This window comes from Lissotriton vulgaris, chromosome 6, assembly GCF_964263255.1.
Source record: "Lissotriton vulgaris chromosome 6, aLisVul1.2, whole genome shotgun sequence".
Lineage (NCBI taxonomy): Eukaryota > Metazoa > Chordata > Amphibia > Caudata > Salamandridae > Lissotriton > Lissotriton vulgaris.
The window spans coordinates 1744378711-1744397557 of NC_141694.1; the positions used below are offsets into that span (position 1 = coordinate 1744378711).

At 44.4% G+C, this 18847-nt stretch overlaps 1 protein-coding gene across 1 annotated transcript in view; it reads right to left on the reverse strand.

Moving 5' to 3' along the window:
* LOC147709409 (calpain-13-like) overlaps positions 1-18847 on the reverse strand; it is a 454206-nt gene that overhangs the window by 145434 nt on the left and 289925 nt on the right. The window contains exons 14-15 of the mRNA XM_086925978.1: positions 8710-8717; positions 6571-6767 (exon numbers count right to left, since the gene is read on the reverse strand). Coding sequence (XP_086782104.1) covers positions 6571-6767; positions 8710-8717 — 205 coding nt within the window. The remainder of the gene's footprint in view (positions 1-6570; positions 6768-8709; positions 8718-18847) is intronic.

The following is an 18847-nucleotide window of genomic DNA, read 5'->3' on the forward strand; positions in this document are numbered from 1 at the left end:
CATACCTAGGTATGGATTTCCGGTCACCATTGAAAATGATCGTGGAAGGCATTTTGAGAACAGTTTGATGAAAAAGATCTGTAACGCTTTAGACATAGAACAAAAGATGCATTGTGCTTACAGACCACAGGCATCAGGTGTCGTTGAACAAGTAAATGGCACAATAAAAAATAGGATCGCAAAGATGTGTGATGCTACAGGAGTAAAGTGGACAGATGCACTTCCACTTGTTCTAATGTCAATGAGAAGCATCCCAGATAGAAAGACAGGTCTTAGTCCTCACGATATTGTGATGGGCAGAGTGATGAGACAAGCATTTGTTCCAGTTGGCAAACTGATGAGTATTAATGATTTTTGAATACTGCCGAAATCTATCTGATGTGATGCATTCTGTGTTTCATCAGGTGGGAACTGACATTATTACAAAAGAAAAAGTACAAGCTCATGATTTGCAACCTGGTGATTGGGTTAGGACGAAGGTTCACCGAAGAAGGAACTGTTTGTCACCAAGGTGGCAAAAGCCACGTCAGGTTATCCTGATAACAACTAATGCAATCAAGTGCAGAGGACTAAAGAGGTGGATTCATCCAAGCCATACAATTCGTGTGTCACCTCCTGAAAATTTTGATGAAGAAGGTGATATAACAGCTGATTCAGATTCAGTAAGAGACCCAGAAGATCCTGATTCTGATTCAGATTCAGATTCTGATTTTGGTGATTAAGAAGAAAATCAACATCAAGAAAATCTAGATGGAAGTCAGAACTTGAATAAAGAAGATCTGAATACTGGAATTCGAGGTGTTGATGATGATGATTTGCTTGAAGAAGAGTCTCTGAGAGAAAAGAGAGATTCAGAAGAAGCAGAAGATTCTGAGCGAGACGAAAATCTGAGCGATGCTCTTGAAAGGCAAGGAAGAAGTAGCTCTGTGAACAAAAAGCTTGAAGCTGGGAAGCTGAAGGTGATTCCTGAAGAAGAAGAATTGCCAAGTACCAGTAAAGGTATTGTTTCAAATGGAGTGAAGTTGCCGAGTAAAGAAATTCCTAGGTACAGATTTGATGTCTCAGATACAGACACTGAAAGTGATGAAGATTCTGAAATAAGAAAACACAGAAAAAGAGCTTGGAAAACTGAATGCAACGAAAGTGTGCCAAAGAAAAAAGTCTTGAGAAAAGGAGACATTTGGCCTGAAAATAATCTGAAATTCAAATTGGTGAAGAAATCAAAGGAACAAGTCAATGAAGTTTCTAGTCAAGGAAGTTAACTTGAAAAAAGTAACGAAGGTGAAAACAAGAAAATAGAGGTTATTACTCGTAAGACAAAAAGAGTAATTAGGCCAAATCAAAAATACAGATCTCCAGAATGGACGTATATAATCATCCCACCTATTGTTGAGGTGGAAAGCAGTGGTCAAGAATTCTTAGAAAGTGACAGAGATTAAAATTGTTAGAAATCAGTTGAGGATCTATTTCCTAGCACAAGGCTGAAGAAAATATGTATTAGGTAACCCTTTGTTTCCTGGCATAAGGCTGAAGAAAATTTGTATTAGGTAACTTTTTGTTTCCTGGCTTAAGGCTGAAGAAAATTTGTTAGGTGACATAAGGTCGAAGAAATTCTGTTTTAGCTAAAAAAAAAAATTAAAAAAAAAGACATATTTTGTGACACAAGGTCGAGGAAAAACTGTTTAGGGTTAAAATCTTTAAAAAAAAAAAAATTTAAAAGGGGGGATATAATTTTGTTAGGTATTACTTACATTTTTATTTAAAATTTTTGTTTTTGGAAATGCCTAGATCAGATACTTCTAGGTGTTCAATTTTTAAGAGGTGTTGTAAAATGACATTAATTTGTGTGATATTATTAATTTTACTTTGGCTAATTTTAGCTGTGGTCTATCCTTTTGATGTTAATAAGCAAAAATCTAAGACTAATATTACTAGTAAAGTAGAGTCTAATCATGAGAAGCATGCTGGCAAGTCCAGTAGAGTTATTAATCATGATCCACTGTCTCATCAAGATAGATCAATTGGTGATTTTTCAACCAATTCATTTTCAAGGCTTTTATCTGAATATGTCAAAGTAATGAATGTCAAAGATTGCTATGTGTGTGTAAAATTACCCACTTCTGTTTCTGAGGGAGTGACATATAATATGTTACCTCTCACTTATGGCATTACCTGTAGTGTGTTTGCTAGTCTGTTCTATCAAACTGGTCGTCTGGAGTATTATTACTCAGACTTTGATGAGGTTTTTGCAAATCTCAAAATTGTAAATAGCCTAAACAAAGTAAGATCTGCAAAGCAGATGAGGGAATTCTTTTTAGTTACTAATGAACTAAACTATGAATACGCTTATAGAAATAATTTAACATGCAAAATGAGAGCTGAAGAAAAGACGTTCCTTAACATGGTTGAGGAGAGAAGGGCTGTTTACAAAAGAAATGAAAAACTAAAACATGCTAAGTCCAAATATTGGCAGTTAGAAGATGCTAAATTAAATGGTGTTAATACTAATGCAGCAATACATATTGATGAACCAGTTAGTGGTAAATTTTGTATTAGAAGAGATAATACTTTATATGATAATTTTTTTGTAGGTGCTAGTCAATGTGAAGATACTTATCGTATTGAAGGGGGATGGGGATTCAAAGGTGGAAAGGATCCAATTTTCCCTGGAATTTATTTTATTTGTGGCAATAAGGCTTATTTTAGTCTCCCAGACCACTGGTATGGGACATGTTATCTTGGCCTGGTCTTTCCAAAAATATTTCATGTTGACAGAAATGAAAAAGGCACTTTTGAATTTGGTTAACACTTGGATCAAAATAGATATAAAAGAGAAAGTTTTACAGAAATTCTGGGAGACATTTTTGGTGCTGTTATTCCTATGGTGGGGATTACAATGAACTCTATCAAAATTAGAAAAGTGTCCACAATCGTGGATAGGTTGTCAACTGATACTGCGAGTGGTTTCCAATTGGTTAGCACAGAACTTGTTGCAACTAGAAGTATGGTTATCCAGAATCGTCTTGCGTTAGACATTCTGCTTGCAAACGAGGGTGGAGTCTGTGGGGTCTTGCATGTCCAACATTGCTGTACTTATATACCTGACAAGAGTCAGGATATAGAGTTACTTGTTAAAAATATTACACACTTCCATGAGGAAATTGAACCCATGGAGGAAGAAACCTTTACTGAGAAGATTGGGAAAAGAATGGAGGCTATCAAAGATTGGTTTTCAGAACTTGGCAGGTCCATCATTGGCAAAGTGCTCTATCCAGTAATTGTCATTGTTATAATGATAATGCTGCTAAAAATTAGTTGTTTGATTCACAAGAGGAGGAAGCGTCAGAATGAAAAGAAAAGAATTTATAAACTCAGAAAGGAACAGGAAAAGGAATATGAATTAGAAGAAATGCGAAGAGTTCAGTTTGATAAAGATAATCAGACAGCTGAAACAGGGGTTTAGGGAAACTAATATCGAGAGAATTCAGTGTGTGTTGTCTCTAAAATGGGTAACATTTTTCTAAAATTTTGGTGTGTTGTTTGGTGATTTTAATATCACCAGATGAGGGAGTTGATAAAGCAGGCTGCAGAAAATATTTTATTCTGGCTTGTGGATTTAATTCCCCATAACATTAACTGATTAATTAATGCACTGTTGCATGATTTATTTTATTAATCCAACCTAGATTAAGTTTGCACCACACATGAACACGCGGGAAACTAATTATATGTGCTTTTTTTGCATTTGCAAGTCTGTTTTTGTAACACATTATTAATATTGTCCTGTTTATTATGTCTGTCCTATTGTCTTTGTCACCATTAACATGCAGCTGATCATTCATGGCATGTGCTTTTATATGTGCTTATATGTAAGTCTTATGTTGTGTATTGTCTGTCTGTGTATCATTTAATTATCTTTTTATTCTTTCAGAAACATAAAGCTGGACTACATGAAGAATGGTGGTTATTTTATGTGCTGCTTTAAATGTTTGCTTCTGCTAAATGTTTTTATTAGTGGGTTAATTAATAATTAATAAGGGACTGGGTGGTACACAAGGGTTTGCTTTACTTGAATTAATCACTCTTTTGTGTTTGTTTAAATAATAGCTCAAGAGTGAGCTGAGGCCTAGTTCTTGCTTTGGAGAAAAGTTGGTCGGCCTGAACTGAGCAGAAGCTGAGCCAAGCTGCACGTTGAAAGAAAAAAAAACTTTGCAAGAGGTTATTGAACTTACTTCTCGTGGCTCAGACTTTTTATTAAAGAAAGACTTTTTAAATGGAGTTTATTTCATGGACTGCTCTGGATGTTCCTATTCAAGGCCGAGGAAGTGACAAGCGTGATTCTGCCGAGCTCTGGTGAAAGTGGATTGGCAACTTTTTGTTGCAAATGCCTCGGAAGTCGTTGTCACTTTAGATGGACAATGGCATGGTGACGCGCATATTCTCTGGACTGGTAGCTGAGGTGGCCTGATGGCCATAAACCAATCACAGTGCTGAACTTTTCAAAATAATAACATTTAGTTAGTTTTGAGAGCGAAAAATGATATAAAATTGGCTCTCTTGTGGGGTTTGGGACTGTCTTTTCCAGAGGGGCGAAGCGCTGTCGGATTGCCTTGGGAGAGTGTAAGCATGCAACTGTTTATTATTTGTTTCCCTTTCAGGTTTGAAAATTAACTTGGAGAAAAGGCTAATGATTACTTAAATTCATCATTTTGATTAATTCTGACAGCTTACATTTTGCCAATGATTAATGTGATTTGAATTAATAAAACTAAATGTTTGATCTTAATAAAGTGAGTTATTAAAGATTTTCACTTATGAATTTTAAAAAATAAACTTTTCAAAATGACAAGCTGGTCTTGTTTTTGTAGATAGTTTATTGCTAAAAGTTACTCAACATATAGAATCCAATCACCTCATTCACTATGTTTATGGGCCTGGTATTGATTGGTAAGTGTGATAGTGGATTGAGTCATCATTTATAAAGAATTTTAGTTTCTGGGCTCTAACAGTTCAAGGCAATTTTCTCTGCAACCCCCTCTATTGGTATTTGTGAACTGGCACAATTTTGCTAATTTGGAATACGGATTAGGAAACAACTAGTATTTTTAACGTGGTAGAAGCATAAAATGATAGCATCACTGGTGTTTATGATTCTGAGAATGACAACGTACTACAAACATTTAATAAATAAAAATAAATGTAAATAATATACTATAAAGCAAATTACCTGTTGCATTAATATTAACACTTTGGAAGAACAGGGCAACAAATATATTGACATCAAATTCTATGGAGACCATTTCGTTGTTTTCTGATAATTAGTACTTTGGTAAAGGCTGTTTAGGCTAGACATTCAAGAAATGTATGAACAAAATGTATCATAATTGTTTAATTACGCTACACCAGTTTTCCACCGTATAAAACTTTGCTCAGTTAAAGTTTGTGAATTAGCAATCAGAATCTTTTAAAATGTTAATTGAAAAAAATCACAACATCCTCCTGGAAGTTCTGAATATAGTAAATGATTATTATTGTATTCTGCCTTACTTGTATTTATTTGTATACAGGATATGTATATACAACTATGGTAACCTGTTCTACCTTTTTATATGTGGAGTTTCCTCTATCGTGAATTTAGTATTAACTCGTACTTTGTGAATAACAAAAGTGAACTTACACAAAAGTGTAGATTTAGGTTTGTAGGATTTTAAATTGACTGTCTTTCTTTTCTTAGCAAATAATGAAAAGTAGGAGGCACATTAAGCTTTTGTAAGCATTTGTATGTCTTCCTTCCTTCATAGGTATGAGCAAAGAAGAGAACCCAACTCACAAAAAACCTCTTGCAAAATGATAGGCCTGTCCTATCGTTTTAGGTGCGAAGCTTTCCATCCCAATTGTTGAGTCTCCAGAGTTGTAAACTGATTATTACCTTGTACTTTGTGAATACCGAAATACCATGTAAACTTAAACAAGAGTGTAAATTTACTTTTGTGAATCAGGCCCAATCTGTTTAGAAAACAAACTTCTTCAACCAAATGTATGCCCAACAGCCTTCATTTGGAATTCTGAAAAAGATTTGTGGGGCTTCTGTTCACATATCCAACTTGCTAAATGCAGGTAAATATGTGGTTCAATAATGGGCTGTGATTTGTGAAAACCATGTAGAAATCAGGAAAGCAATACTACTTTCCCACATGACATTCCCCTTTATAAAGACCAATAGGGAGTCTTAGCACCCAGAATTAAGGGGCTTATGAAAGTGTACAAAAAACTAATCTTTCGGGTTAGTTATGGTAAATAGCCTACTTCTAACTATTCATGCTTTAGAAACACATTCATGTTTAAGAATGTGTGTAACATTTCAGTTATATGCTATTTCTGGTTATTGTAAAAACAGCTTAGAGACCTGTGGTTCCTCCTTATTCTATTGAGAACTGTTGTAGAGTTACCATATCAAAGCATTGATCACTCTTTATGCTATTGGTACAAAGGACAAGGTAATGCCTAGTTGAAGTGTAGATACCACGAAGTGAACGCCCTCAGAAACAAAAAGAGTGATAATGGACTTACTCAGCACAGTCCTTGCTCTTAAGGAAGATCCGTAGAAGAAACGTTGCGTCCTTCTCTCTCTCCACAGTAAAAGGGACCAGCACATAGTTTCCTGCAGGTAAGTTGAAGAAGGATGTGTGTTCACGCCCTGCATAGAATTTGAGGCCTTTGGACTGATTTCGAGAAAAGAATTCCTGTGGCAATTTATCAGATGGATTCTGGAAATGAGTAGCAAAGAACTGCATGAACATCGCAATACCAGACAAGAGAAAGGTTATAAGGACACCAAAGAAGACCTAGGGGCATATGTATGAAAATCAGTTTTTACGATTCTCAAATAGCGATTTTTTGAGAATTGCTATTTGAGAATTGCAAAACGGGATGTATTTAAAAATGTGCATTTTTTTTGCGATTGCTTAGTATTCCTTAATTGCGATTGGCAAATTGCGAAATCGCAATTAACTCCATGCGCGCTAGCGGAATTCCGCTTGCACGCTGAGATTTGCGAAAACGCATGTTACGTGACGAGCTGGGCTCGTCATCAGCGTGCGAGAAGGCTACGCCATGACGAGCCCAGCTCGTCATCAGCGTCGAAGGGGTTAAGGAATACCTTCCCATTCATTCCTATGGGCCAGGAGGCTAATAGGAATGAATGGGAAGTCATTCTCAAATTGCGTATTGCAATTTGAGAATCGCAAATTGCGAATAATTTCAAGGGTGCAAGGGTGTCATAAGGACACCCTGAAATGAACGTGTGTGCACATATGGTGCACATACATGCCCTAAGGGCATGTATGTGTGCCACATGGCACCTTGAAAAATGCCAAAAAGTGAATTTTTGAAAGAAATCGCACAACTTTGGTGCTTGTTGCATAGCATTAAAGGAATAGCAATTTTCGATTCCTTAAATGCTGACGCAAAATTGAGGAATCACAAAATGAGCAATTCCTTAAAAATGCGATGCGAAAAAGGCTCATATATCGCGTTTTGGTATTTTTTATTCGCAAACGCTGTTTTTTTGCGAATCGCAGCGCTTGCGAATAAAAAATAATTTCATACATATGCCTCCTAATCTATTGATATAGCATAAGTAATAGACATAAATCGCAATATGTTATAAATTACAAATTAGATGACATACATTTATATATGTAAATGGCTTTACGTTCAAGCCATAGTTGTGTAATTTTGAGTGAAGAAATCCGAGGACAGTGGAGGACATGGACATTTCAGTGCGGTCTACTTTTGTAGGTGTCCTTAACTATGGAGGTGTAAGCCCAGACATTGCCGAGTTTGTAGGTATTCACAAACCATTGCTGGCACAGTTGCATCCCGGATGGGGTCTGAGATTTAAAACGATTAAGGGCAGGAGTAAGTGGGAGAGAAAACCCCCAAAGCTGGAGAGGCAGTGTTGAAAAAGAGACTACTGCAAAGGAAAGAATATTTTCTCTTTGCAAAAATAAAAATTGATGAGCAAGTGCAAAAGGACTTGTGCATTACAATTAAGCCTGCACAAATTTACACTCTTTATATTTCTGTATATGTAAAAATGCAAATTACGTACCTCGGTAAAGCTGTCACAGTCAAAGGTTCCCAGGAGTATTCCTGGAATTCATTATTTAGATTTTTTTAAAGGCTATATTTTACTTCAATTATAGACATTACCTTAGGAGAACACGTTCTGAATGAAGCTCATTGTGATGACCTCCTAGCAATAGTTTCTATGAAACTTTGAGATGCTACAACTATAAACAAACCTAACGGCAAATGTATGAAGCATTTCGCTGGTTAAATGCTTTATTGCATGTACCAACCATCTTTTGTGAGTTGGTAACTTATTACCAAATCACAAAATTGAGTTTGTGAGTTGATATTAGGAAGGGGAATGTTAAGGGCGTCCCTTCCTAATAGTGAGTCGCACTGGTATGTAGGAATGTTTTGCAACTGGGAGCGCGGTCAGCAAACATTCTCCGTTATTACCAACTTTGGGTGAAAAAAATTTGATGAGCAGGCAGTGGTCCAATATACCACTGCCTACACCTAAAATAATAAAGAAAAGTTTTCATTTTTATTTTTGGAATGCAGCCTATTTTCCTTTAAGGTAAATGGGGAGCATTACAAAAAAAAAAATACTGCTTTTTAAAAAAAACAATCACAAACATGGGGGTCTGTTGAGCCCAGCAGGCCTCCATCCCTGTGATTGTAGCCATTCCCAATAGGCTGCAAATTGTGACCTGCATCATGAATATTGCTGATGTAGGTCGTTTGCGACCCACTGGGAATCGCTAAATGTGCCAGAGACACATTAGTACATTTGATTTTGTTAGTCTGTAGTTGTGAGTTACAACTACAATTTATTCATTGGTGTTAGAAATGGGATTTCTGGTTGGCTAAGGCTTGCGCCAAAGCCAGGCAGAAACCACCACTCTAGTAAGGGCAAGGGAGTTACATGCCAAAGATAATCCCTGCTCGCCCCCTTGGTAGCTTGGCACGAGCAGTCAGGCTTATCCCGGAAGCCATGTGTAAGGCATTTGCGCAAGCACACAGCAACAACATCCCAGGGACACTACAAAAGGAACTCCACACAAAGTTATATCAAAAATAGCCTTTGTATTGTCATAAACACATTAGAAACATAATCACACATTTACACTATGCCACCTGGCACGGGCAATATTCACAGGGGAATTATCTACAGGACAAGGCCAATCGGGCTATGGTCAGAACCATCAGAATGTAGGCAAGTAAATGCAAAACACACCCAGTAATTACTGATGCCATAATGACCTCAGCATTATCACATTAGACATAAACCCACCCTAGGCCCAAACCTCATAAGCATAAACACATTATGCAAACAGATACCACCCCCAAAACATCATACCATGACATTAGGCATTAGCACAATAGGCCCAAACCTCATTAGCATAAACACCTTACTATTAGATATCACTAGCATAAATCACATTACGTAATAGGCCTCACTACCTCCAATAAAGTGCACACAGCACCTTACCAACTGACCCCAGACCAACTGGCCTCTCACAGGGGCGCCAATGCCCTATGTCCAGAAATGTTAGGGCTTCTCCAGGGCTATCCCATTAGCCCTCTGGATGCCAATGCAGCAATCCATAGTGTGCAGTTGCACAAACCTATACATAGCAGCTGCCCACTACTTGCTGGGCAGCTGTGGAGCAGTACCTGGACCTGGGCACTCACTGTGCCTCTCCTTAAAATGTCCACAAGGAAAAGAATGGGGCTGGCACTATGGTGCCTCCTGAACACCCACTGGGGCTCCTCAACAAAATCTAACCTCACTTTGCAGTTGCCCACTGTCAAGTGGGGCAACTGTGAACATACTAACATAGGGCTGGGCCCCCAGTGGTGTGTCTGATCACATAGACTCCCACCTGACAAAGAGGAAGAGGAGCTTGGAAAAACAAAGTGCTCCAAATCTCCCCTAAACCAGTCCTGACTGGTATCCCCAAGCCCTGTGCTGTGACACAAAGGGAAATGTAATATAAATATAGGGGCTGTGACCCCATGAAAATGCAAAGTCTTGATGTGCTGTTGCTGGGGCCCAAGGGGCGCTGCCATGAGGGCTTGCCTCCCTGGGCCCTGCATTGCCCCCTTGATTCCTAAAGGACTTTTTGGGACCCTTTTGCTTTCTTGGATCCCTTCTTTTTGAATGCAGGACTTTTTTTGTGAATCTGGCGCCTCATGAGCACTATGAAGCCAGGCCAGCTGCCTGGTGGGCTGCTGCACACCACCGGAAGTGAGTGGGGCTCCTGGGAGCTAAGGGAAGCCCCGTGCATGCTGCAGAGGATTCCTGGTGCAGTCCCAAGTCCAGGGGAGGCCGGCGTGATCCGAGTGCGGGACAAGCGGAGGAGAAGTGTTACCATCGTTACTGAGCTCCCCGGCCTTGATGAGAGCCCTGTGTCCAGCCCCATTTTCGGAGTTGAGGCGGAGGGGGCCCGAGGCACGTTGTCAGTGCCTGCCCCCGCCGCGTTAGAATCCTGAGTCCCAGGAGGGGACCCGGGTGAAGCCATGAGGAGACCAGAGCAGCAAGGCATGGAGAGCCGGTGAGTGGGGGCTTCTCCGTTGAATGTGCCGATCGAGGCACAGGCTAAAGGGTTAGTTTCTGAGCGGCCCGCATGGCAGAGGGCCACTGGCGTCAAGCTATCCTGGCTGAAGATGGCTGATAGCCAGAAACCGGTCCTAGGATGCTTGATTCCAGTCCAGGGAAGACATGGCTTGGCAGTTCGGGCTGGACTGTTCCCATGAGGCACAGGGTCAAGACTGATTTGCATATGGCCATGTCTGAACTGGGGTGGCTTGGTGAGCAAAATAACGATGGATTAAATCCTGATCTGTGAGTGGGGATGAATGTTTTGCCATTGTGCAACATTCCGTCCATCATCTTGAGTGTTTTGCTCCTACGAGGGGGCATATGTGTGTTTAGAGGGCCCATAAGGGCCCGTGCCTTCTAATCTTGGTCATTTTTCACAGTTGCCCCGCTTGACAGTGGGCAACTGCAACAATTGGGGCAATTATGTTTAGAGACCCCCAGTGGGGCCCGAGGGCACAGTTGTGCCAGGGGCCCTTTACCTGATTCGCAGCTGAACTGCACCAGCGCGGGCAGCTGCAAAGTTTTGCATAGCTGTTGGTCCAGTGGGCCCAGCGAGTGCCCAGGCCCACGTTCTGATCCCAGCTGCACAGCAATTAGTGCCAGCTGCAACGTTTAGGCCATTCTTTCTTTGGGGACATGTCTTTTAAGATCGGAGTGAGATGCACTCCTCTGCCCCAGTACTTTCACAGCTGCACAGCACTTAGTGCCAGCTGCAATGTTTAGGTCAGCGCAATTGCGCACCCTTGACATCTGCTGCATTGGCAGCGTGCCCTGATTCTTGGACATAGGGCATTTGAGGCAGGGGGACTGTTAGGTTAATAGGGCGCCAGGGCGCTAGGCCTTATTGTGATTTATATGGTGCTAGGAAATGTATTTTATATAGTATGATTTACGCACCCTGATTTATGCCTCTAGATGTGGTTTTATGATTATGAGGTTTTACCTATTGTGTTATGTTTGAGTTATCCTCTACTGTGGTTTAGGTAGGAGGTTAATTGCATACTGTGGTTTATGCATGTGAGATTATTCTTTACTGTGAGTTATGCCCTTAATGGGAGTTGTGCTTAGGAGGTTATGGCCTAATATGTTTAGGCTTATGAGGTTTGCGCAGATTATATTTCTCCCCTAATGTGATATTGTGCATAATATGATTTATGTTACAGGATGATGCTGAGTATAGTGTTTGCCAGTAATTAATGGTTGTTTTCTACGTTTATGATATGTCTTACATTTACTATTTTTACTAAGTGTTGATTCTGACACTGGTTTATGTGTCCCTGTCATTTGTATATACTCCTCTGTAAATATTGCCCAGTGCCAGTTAGCACAGTGTATATTGTGTGATTACTATTCAAATGTGTTTAATGATAATACAAAGGCTATTTTTGATATAACCTTGTGTGGACTTCCTTTTGTGGTGTACCTAGTATTGTGTTACTATGTGGGTGTTGCCCAACCGCTTTACACATTGCCCCTTGGATAAGCTTGACTGCTCGTGCCAAGCTACCAAGGGGGTGAGCAGGGGTTATCTTTGGCGTGTAACTCCATTGTCCTGACTAGATTGGTGGTCTCTGCCTGGCTTTGGCGCAAGCCTTAGCCAACCAGAGATCCAATTTATAACAGTCACCAACACTCAGAGTTTCATTCTATCACTACAGATATGAATGCCCTGAAATGCCGTCCAATTGATGCAAGAGTTCCTTACTTTCTGGCTGAAAGTCAGATTATCTCCAATGAAGAATCCAAGAGTCATTACATTAAGATTCTATGCTTTGAGAGTCATACTATTAAGAAAAATCACACTTTCTCATGTTTCTTTTCCAAATGTTCCTAATAATTTTGAAGTCCTTCCATCTGTCTCACTTCAGCTTCAAAAGAAAATTGAAACTGTTACTTATCCACTGTGATCTTTCAATATCTCACACCCAATGATATATTCAGTGTGATTGAATGATATGCAAAACTTTCAATTCCTTATGTCTGAAGTCAGCAGTCGATTGGCATGAGAATAATACTTCATTTTTGTTTCTGTATGAGGATATAAAAAAAACTTACCATTTGATCAATCTGAAATAAATGAGAACAAGATACATTATTAACAGACTTAAACAATACAGCGTTCACAGCTTTCCAGTAATAACACACCTAGGCACATCTAGATGAGCTGTACAACATTCATGAACAATTCAGTAATGATTTACAAATTGACAAACTGACAGTGTGTTCTAACACAGTTCCAATTCTTGTACAATTTTAAGCCTATTGACACCAAGGTAGGATGCACTAGCATCTCACTTTGGAGATTTAAACAGATAGAGGGAAGACAAATAATGTTGCAATGCAAGGAACTGAACAGTGTTATTATAAAATAAAGTAACCTATAAAAATGGTGTTAATCCACAGTGCATGAAGCTTAGTTTTGAATCGAAGCTTCCTCTACAGTCAGAATCAGGATTCAATACATGTATCTGAGAAGAAGAGTGCGATCACACATGCCTGCTTCAACCGATTTGCTACTTTCCCCATTTGTATAAATATATGTGTATTTATCTGTCAAACTACAGGGGTTTTACAACTGTTAAGCTCAAAAGAATCCCTCACTTCACAGGTTATTTAGACAGAAGAAATCTATTACCAAACATGCGTGAAATCAACTAAGATGTCATAAAAGAGAGGATGGGATTTCAAGAAAATACCTGCTTAACCAAAATACAGAAAGATGAACTAATGAACCAACTGTCAGAAATCCAGTTAAGAGGATCCCAGGGCAATCAGAAGTTACTGGGCCCAACTGTAACAAGCTCTAGTCTTTTATCTTTAATATTCTGGGGGCCTGTGCTGGTTACTCCAAGTACCCCTCTTAGAACTTGACTCCCAGGGTAGTAAGGCAGAGCAATTTAGTTTACGCAGGGATGTGCTGTGAGCTACAAACTCTGCACTCATCAAAGTGTAAAATATTACTCAAGAGGTCAGTGTCTAAGCAATGATTTTCTATAAAAATACACAGTCTGGGGCATGGCCAAGATGGCGGCCTGAGCGGACGCAGATTCGAGTGGCTTCCCGGCCCGAGGCCCCGTTCTGCCCAGGAACAGCGTCTAAACCCCCCGGTTGCGGTGATCAGTGCCCGGTAACAGGAGAGCGAGTGGTGCTCACCCAGGTGGCGGAGACTGTGGGCGGTGCAGCCCATCGAGGAGAACTTTACCCCGCAGCACAGAAAGCAGACGGCGGCGGCATAATGGCGGCCGGGATCGCGAGGCACCCTGCGACGATTCCCTGCTGAGACGGCGCATCGGGAGGTCCTCTGCCGAGGAGCCGGCATCTAGTGCTGCCAGCGGGTGCCAAAAGAAGACAGCGATCTCGGCGACAGGTGAGCGCTCACAGTGGGATCACGGCGGCGCCAGCCTGGGGGCTTTGGAAATCTAGCCCGGGGATTTGAGGCCTACGCCCGGCGGCCGGGGGCTCGCCTGCCGGGGCGGTGACTGCCGGAGCGGGACCCAGTGCGGTGAGTCGGTGGGGGCCGCCTTCCGGCGGGGGACGCCGAGCTACTGCTGGGAGCTGGCACTGGAGAGAGCTGTTGTGCGGCAGGTCGGCGGTGAAAGGCGCAGCGCTGGGGGAGCGCGGAAATCGAGTCCCCGGTGTCCGGGCCTGCTGTGGCTGGCCGGTCTTCATTGGCCACGCCGGTGAAGAATTCAGACACGCATGACAGAGCCAGTGACATGTTGGGAAAGATTTGAAGGGCTGGAAGCATCCTTTCTCTGAGTCAGCAGAGTGTGTTAGTCTTGGGAAGAAAGCCACCTACAACTCGGTGCACCTCAAGGTCTGTGTCTGGTGTAGAGGATTCCGGGCCTCGGTCCCGGGCCTAAGGGAGAAGCGCTGCCGCCGCCCATCCAGTGGGCCTGGCTGGAAACCCTGGAGCACGGTAACAACTCAGCAACGCGCCCACTTTGCCCCGCTGCCCCCGGGAAGAGGATAAAGTCGGCTGACTCTGGCCCTCAGCACCGGTGGAAACCATCCTGCAAAAGACATCGGTCCAGAGTCTGACAGGTGGCCCGACAGCAGAGTAGAGGGCCTGTGGCAGTAGCGGTGGGGGACGGATTATCGGAGTCAAGGAGTAAGGCGGCTTGCAAGCTTTGGGGGTGCGCAGCCCTGACCAACCAGCACGCAGAGGTGAGGAGCACAAAGAGGCGCCCCTGGTGGGGGCTGTCAGGGGGGCAGGATCGAACTCCCGGGGTCCTGGCTGGGCATACAGCTGAACCTGAAAGCAGCGACGTGACCTGCGCGCTCTGGGGGTCCACGGCCCTGACCGACTAGCACGCAGAGGGGAGGAGCACGTAGGAAGGTACCTGGTGGGGGTTTTCAGGGGGCAAGATCGAGCTCCCAGGGATCCTGGCTGAGCCTACGCTGAACCTGACGACAACGCTACCCTATTGGAGAGGTAAGGAGGTGGTATGCCCCTGGGGCAGTTGACTATTTGGAGCCCGGTGAACGCGGTGAGCGGCCGCCTGACGGTGAGCTGCGCCCCGGCACCGGTGTGTGGCGATCTACCCCCAACTGCTGCCTAAGCCTGGTCTTTGCCGATGATTGGATCGCTGATTGGACCTGCCATGGCTAACCCCAAGGGGAAAAGAGCATCCCAGACCTTGTCGGAACTGCTAGCGAGGCCCCAGCGCAAACCCGGCAAAAAACCACCCTCTCCAGACACCGCAAAAATGTCGCTGGAGCCGACTAATGACCAGGCGCCCATCACCAGGACATTTCTGGAAACTCTATTCAACTCTCTCAGGGAGGACTTCAAATCCCTAAAACAAGATGTGGCCGGAGAAGTGAGGGAGCTCCGGAGGGACGTAGAGGGCCCTGGGGAGTGGGTAGTCGCCATTGAGGAGAATGACCAAGCTAGGAGCAGTGAAATTGAACAGCTACAGCAAGAGGTTACGGATCAGCAATTGGATCTTCAAGCCCACGCGGAAGATCTTGAAAACCGCTCCCGTCGCAATAACATACGGGTCCGGGGAGTACCTCAAAAGGCAGAAGGGGGGGACATCACTGGCTATTTGCAAGACCTCTTCCGACACATCTTGGGGGAGCCCGCCAATTTTCCCATCCGGATCGACAGAGCACACAGGGTAGGGCTGCCCAGGCGCGCTGCTGCCCCGCCGCCGGACATCCTGGCCTTCCTTCCCGACTTTCCACTCAAGGAGAGGATCCTTCGAGAGGCCAGAACAGCACAGCTGCTCCAATACAAAGTGTCCTCCATCGCCCTATACCAGGATCTCTCGGCCATCACGTTGCAAAAAAGGAAAACATTTAGAGTGGCAACGGACTACTTGCGGCAAAAAGGGGTTACGTACTCCTGGGGTCATCCGTTCCGGTTGATCTTTAAATGGAACGGCTCCTTACATCAAATGCGCTCTCTTAAGGACACCTGTGCTTTGTTGGAACTAGACTGGGAAGAGGACGAGCCGCCGGTGAGACTCTCTCAGGGGCTCTCTAGAGATGGATGGCAGACCGTGAACAGCAGAAGGACCCCCTCACAGCGTTCCAAACTCGAGGCCCACATCATCACACAAGAAATGGCGAGTGCGGTGGCCGAGGTGGCCAGAGAAACTTCGCCCTCCAAGTCATCCCTGACCCTGAGGGTGGGTTCCTCATGACACATGACATGCACACGGGCTGGGGGTTTCGGGCAGGGAGCCACGATGGGCGCCGCTGGACATGTCCCCACTACGTAACTTTTCCATGGCTCTGTATGGACTAACAGGACTGGGACTATATGTTCTTGGAGTTTGGGTGTTGTGGAGTGGGTGGTGGGCGGGGAGGGTTGGGTGCTTGGATCTGGGCGCTGGGGATCACGTTTTGAGCTCCTGGAGTTGGAACGGGGAAGGGGAGGGTGGGACACGGGCTCAGTTGGAACTGTTTGAGGATTGCGAGGGGGACTGTGGGCGGGAACCAGTGTGCCAGAGGGGCTCTGTTGATGACGGTTAGCTATGTTCCTCAATTGCCAGTCTCGAGTAGAGCTGACCGCAACTCACGAGGAGGCCGTGGGAGATCTGATGTGCTGCCGGGAGGGTTTCCGGGACGGATGTGTTGTAATTCACGTTTACCCCTCCTGCTTTGTTTGCCTCTTCCCATCAACGTCTCTTTTTTGCCCGCTTGGCGAGCAGCCCCCTTTATATGTGACGCTACAAGTATGTTTCCTCCAGAGACCGAGGTTTCCGGGGATGTACGTGGGCTGGCTTGACTCTTGCATCCCTGTGCACCATATACATACGACTCTGATTCTGCGCTGTACCACAGGTCCTCCTTACCATAGCTGACACTGCGTTAAAAGTTCTGACCCTTAATGTGAAAGGGTTGAATAACCCCACCAAGAGGAGAGCGGTCATCTCCTACCTGGAAAACTCAGGGGCTGATATTAGTTTACTGCAAGAGACCCATCTCTTGCCAAAAGACTGGCATTGAATGCGTTCCCGCGCCTTCCCACAGCAATTCTTTTCCTCTCTCCCCACAAAGACTGCCGGAGTGGCGGTTCTAACATCTAGACACTTCCGGGGACGGGTGGGGAACAAGGTAGGGGAGATTAAGGGTCGCCTGTTGGCATACACACTTCTGCTTGGTGACTCACACCTTACGGTTGGTTCTATCTACGCCCGAATACGGAACAAGAGACATTCCTGAAAGGCGCTATCTCAGAGTCATTTCAATCTTCTAATTCACTTTTGCTCCTGGGTGGGGACCTCAACATTGTTATGGACACACATACAGATAGGTGACGGCACCGCTATGGGGAAGCGGGCGCGGTCTCGGTGACTGGACACGAGTGGCTACGAGAGAGGGGTTTGGTAGACCTCTGGAGAGCCAAACACCCGACTGCGTCGCAGTTCACCTTTTATTCACACGTGCATCGCACGTATGCCAGGCTCGATCATTTCTTAGGCTCCTCGGAGTTGCTCGCAACCCTCGAGGAGATTGACATAGTACCCGCGGCCATCTCGGATCACGACGCGGTGGAACTGTGGTTCAAAGTCCCTACGTCCCCTCACCCCCGGGGCTCGTGGTGCCTACGCGAAACCCTGTTGCAGTGACCAGAAGTCACTAAAAGAATCAGCGAATGCATTGTTAACTACCTAGCCACCAACGAAACACCGGGGATATCTATGACAGCTCATTGGGGGGCACTGAAATCGGTCACCCGCGGGGAACTCATTGCTATAGCCGCCGCTGAGGCCAAGGACCGCAAAGCTAAAAGGGATGACCTCACCGCGCGTGTCTCAGAACTTGAGAGGGTCCACAGTCGCACCTGCGCTCCACGTGTTTGGAGACAACTGAAGGCTGCCAGGGCCCAACTAGCCAGTCTAGATACTGATAGGGCGGAATTCACCGCACTCCGCCTTCGACATACCTATAATGTCGGGGGTAAAAGAACTGGCCGCTTACTGGCCAGCGCTTTGAAGGCTAAGACCCAACACTCCAAGATAACCGGCCTCACAGACGATACCGGCATTGCTCTCACGGAAGACACTCAGGTTGCCGAAGCATTCCGATCTTACTATGCCTCGCTATATGGAGCCGAGGCCACATCCCCTGAGGAGATCGATGAGTACTTAAACACAACAGCGATCACCGAGTTCTCCCAGGCTAATGCTGACGCCTTGGATGCCCCCATTCGCCAAGATGAGGTGTTAGCAGCTATATCCCGTTTACGCCCGCTTAAGTCCCCGGGGCCGGACGGCTTCTCAGCAGGTTTCTATAAAACCTTTAGCCAGCTGATAGCTCCGGTGCTTACCCGACTCTTCAACTCTTTTGAAGGCCCTGGTTCCATCCCCCCAGATATGTTGGCTGCCGAAGTAGTGGTACTGCCGAAACCGGGTAAAAAACCCACGCATTGCACTGCGTTCCACCCTATTTCACTACTGAATCTCGACCTGAAGCTCTTTACTGGCATTCTGGCCGCACGTCTTGGTCCCTGCCTACCCGGGATTCTGGAGCCAGACCAATCGGGTTTTGTGCCCAACCGACAGTGCAGTGATAACACCAAGCGGGTACTCCGTTTGATAGACGAAGCCCACTTTCAGGCCTCGGATTCCGCACTGCTTGCCATTGACGCTGAGAAAGCGTTTGACCGCGTAGAATGGACCTATTTACAACGAGTCCTGAGGCGTTTTGGGCTGG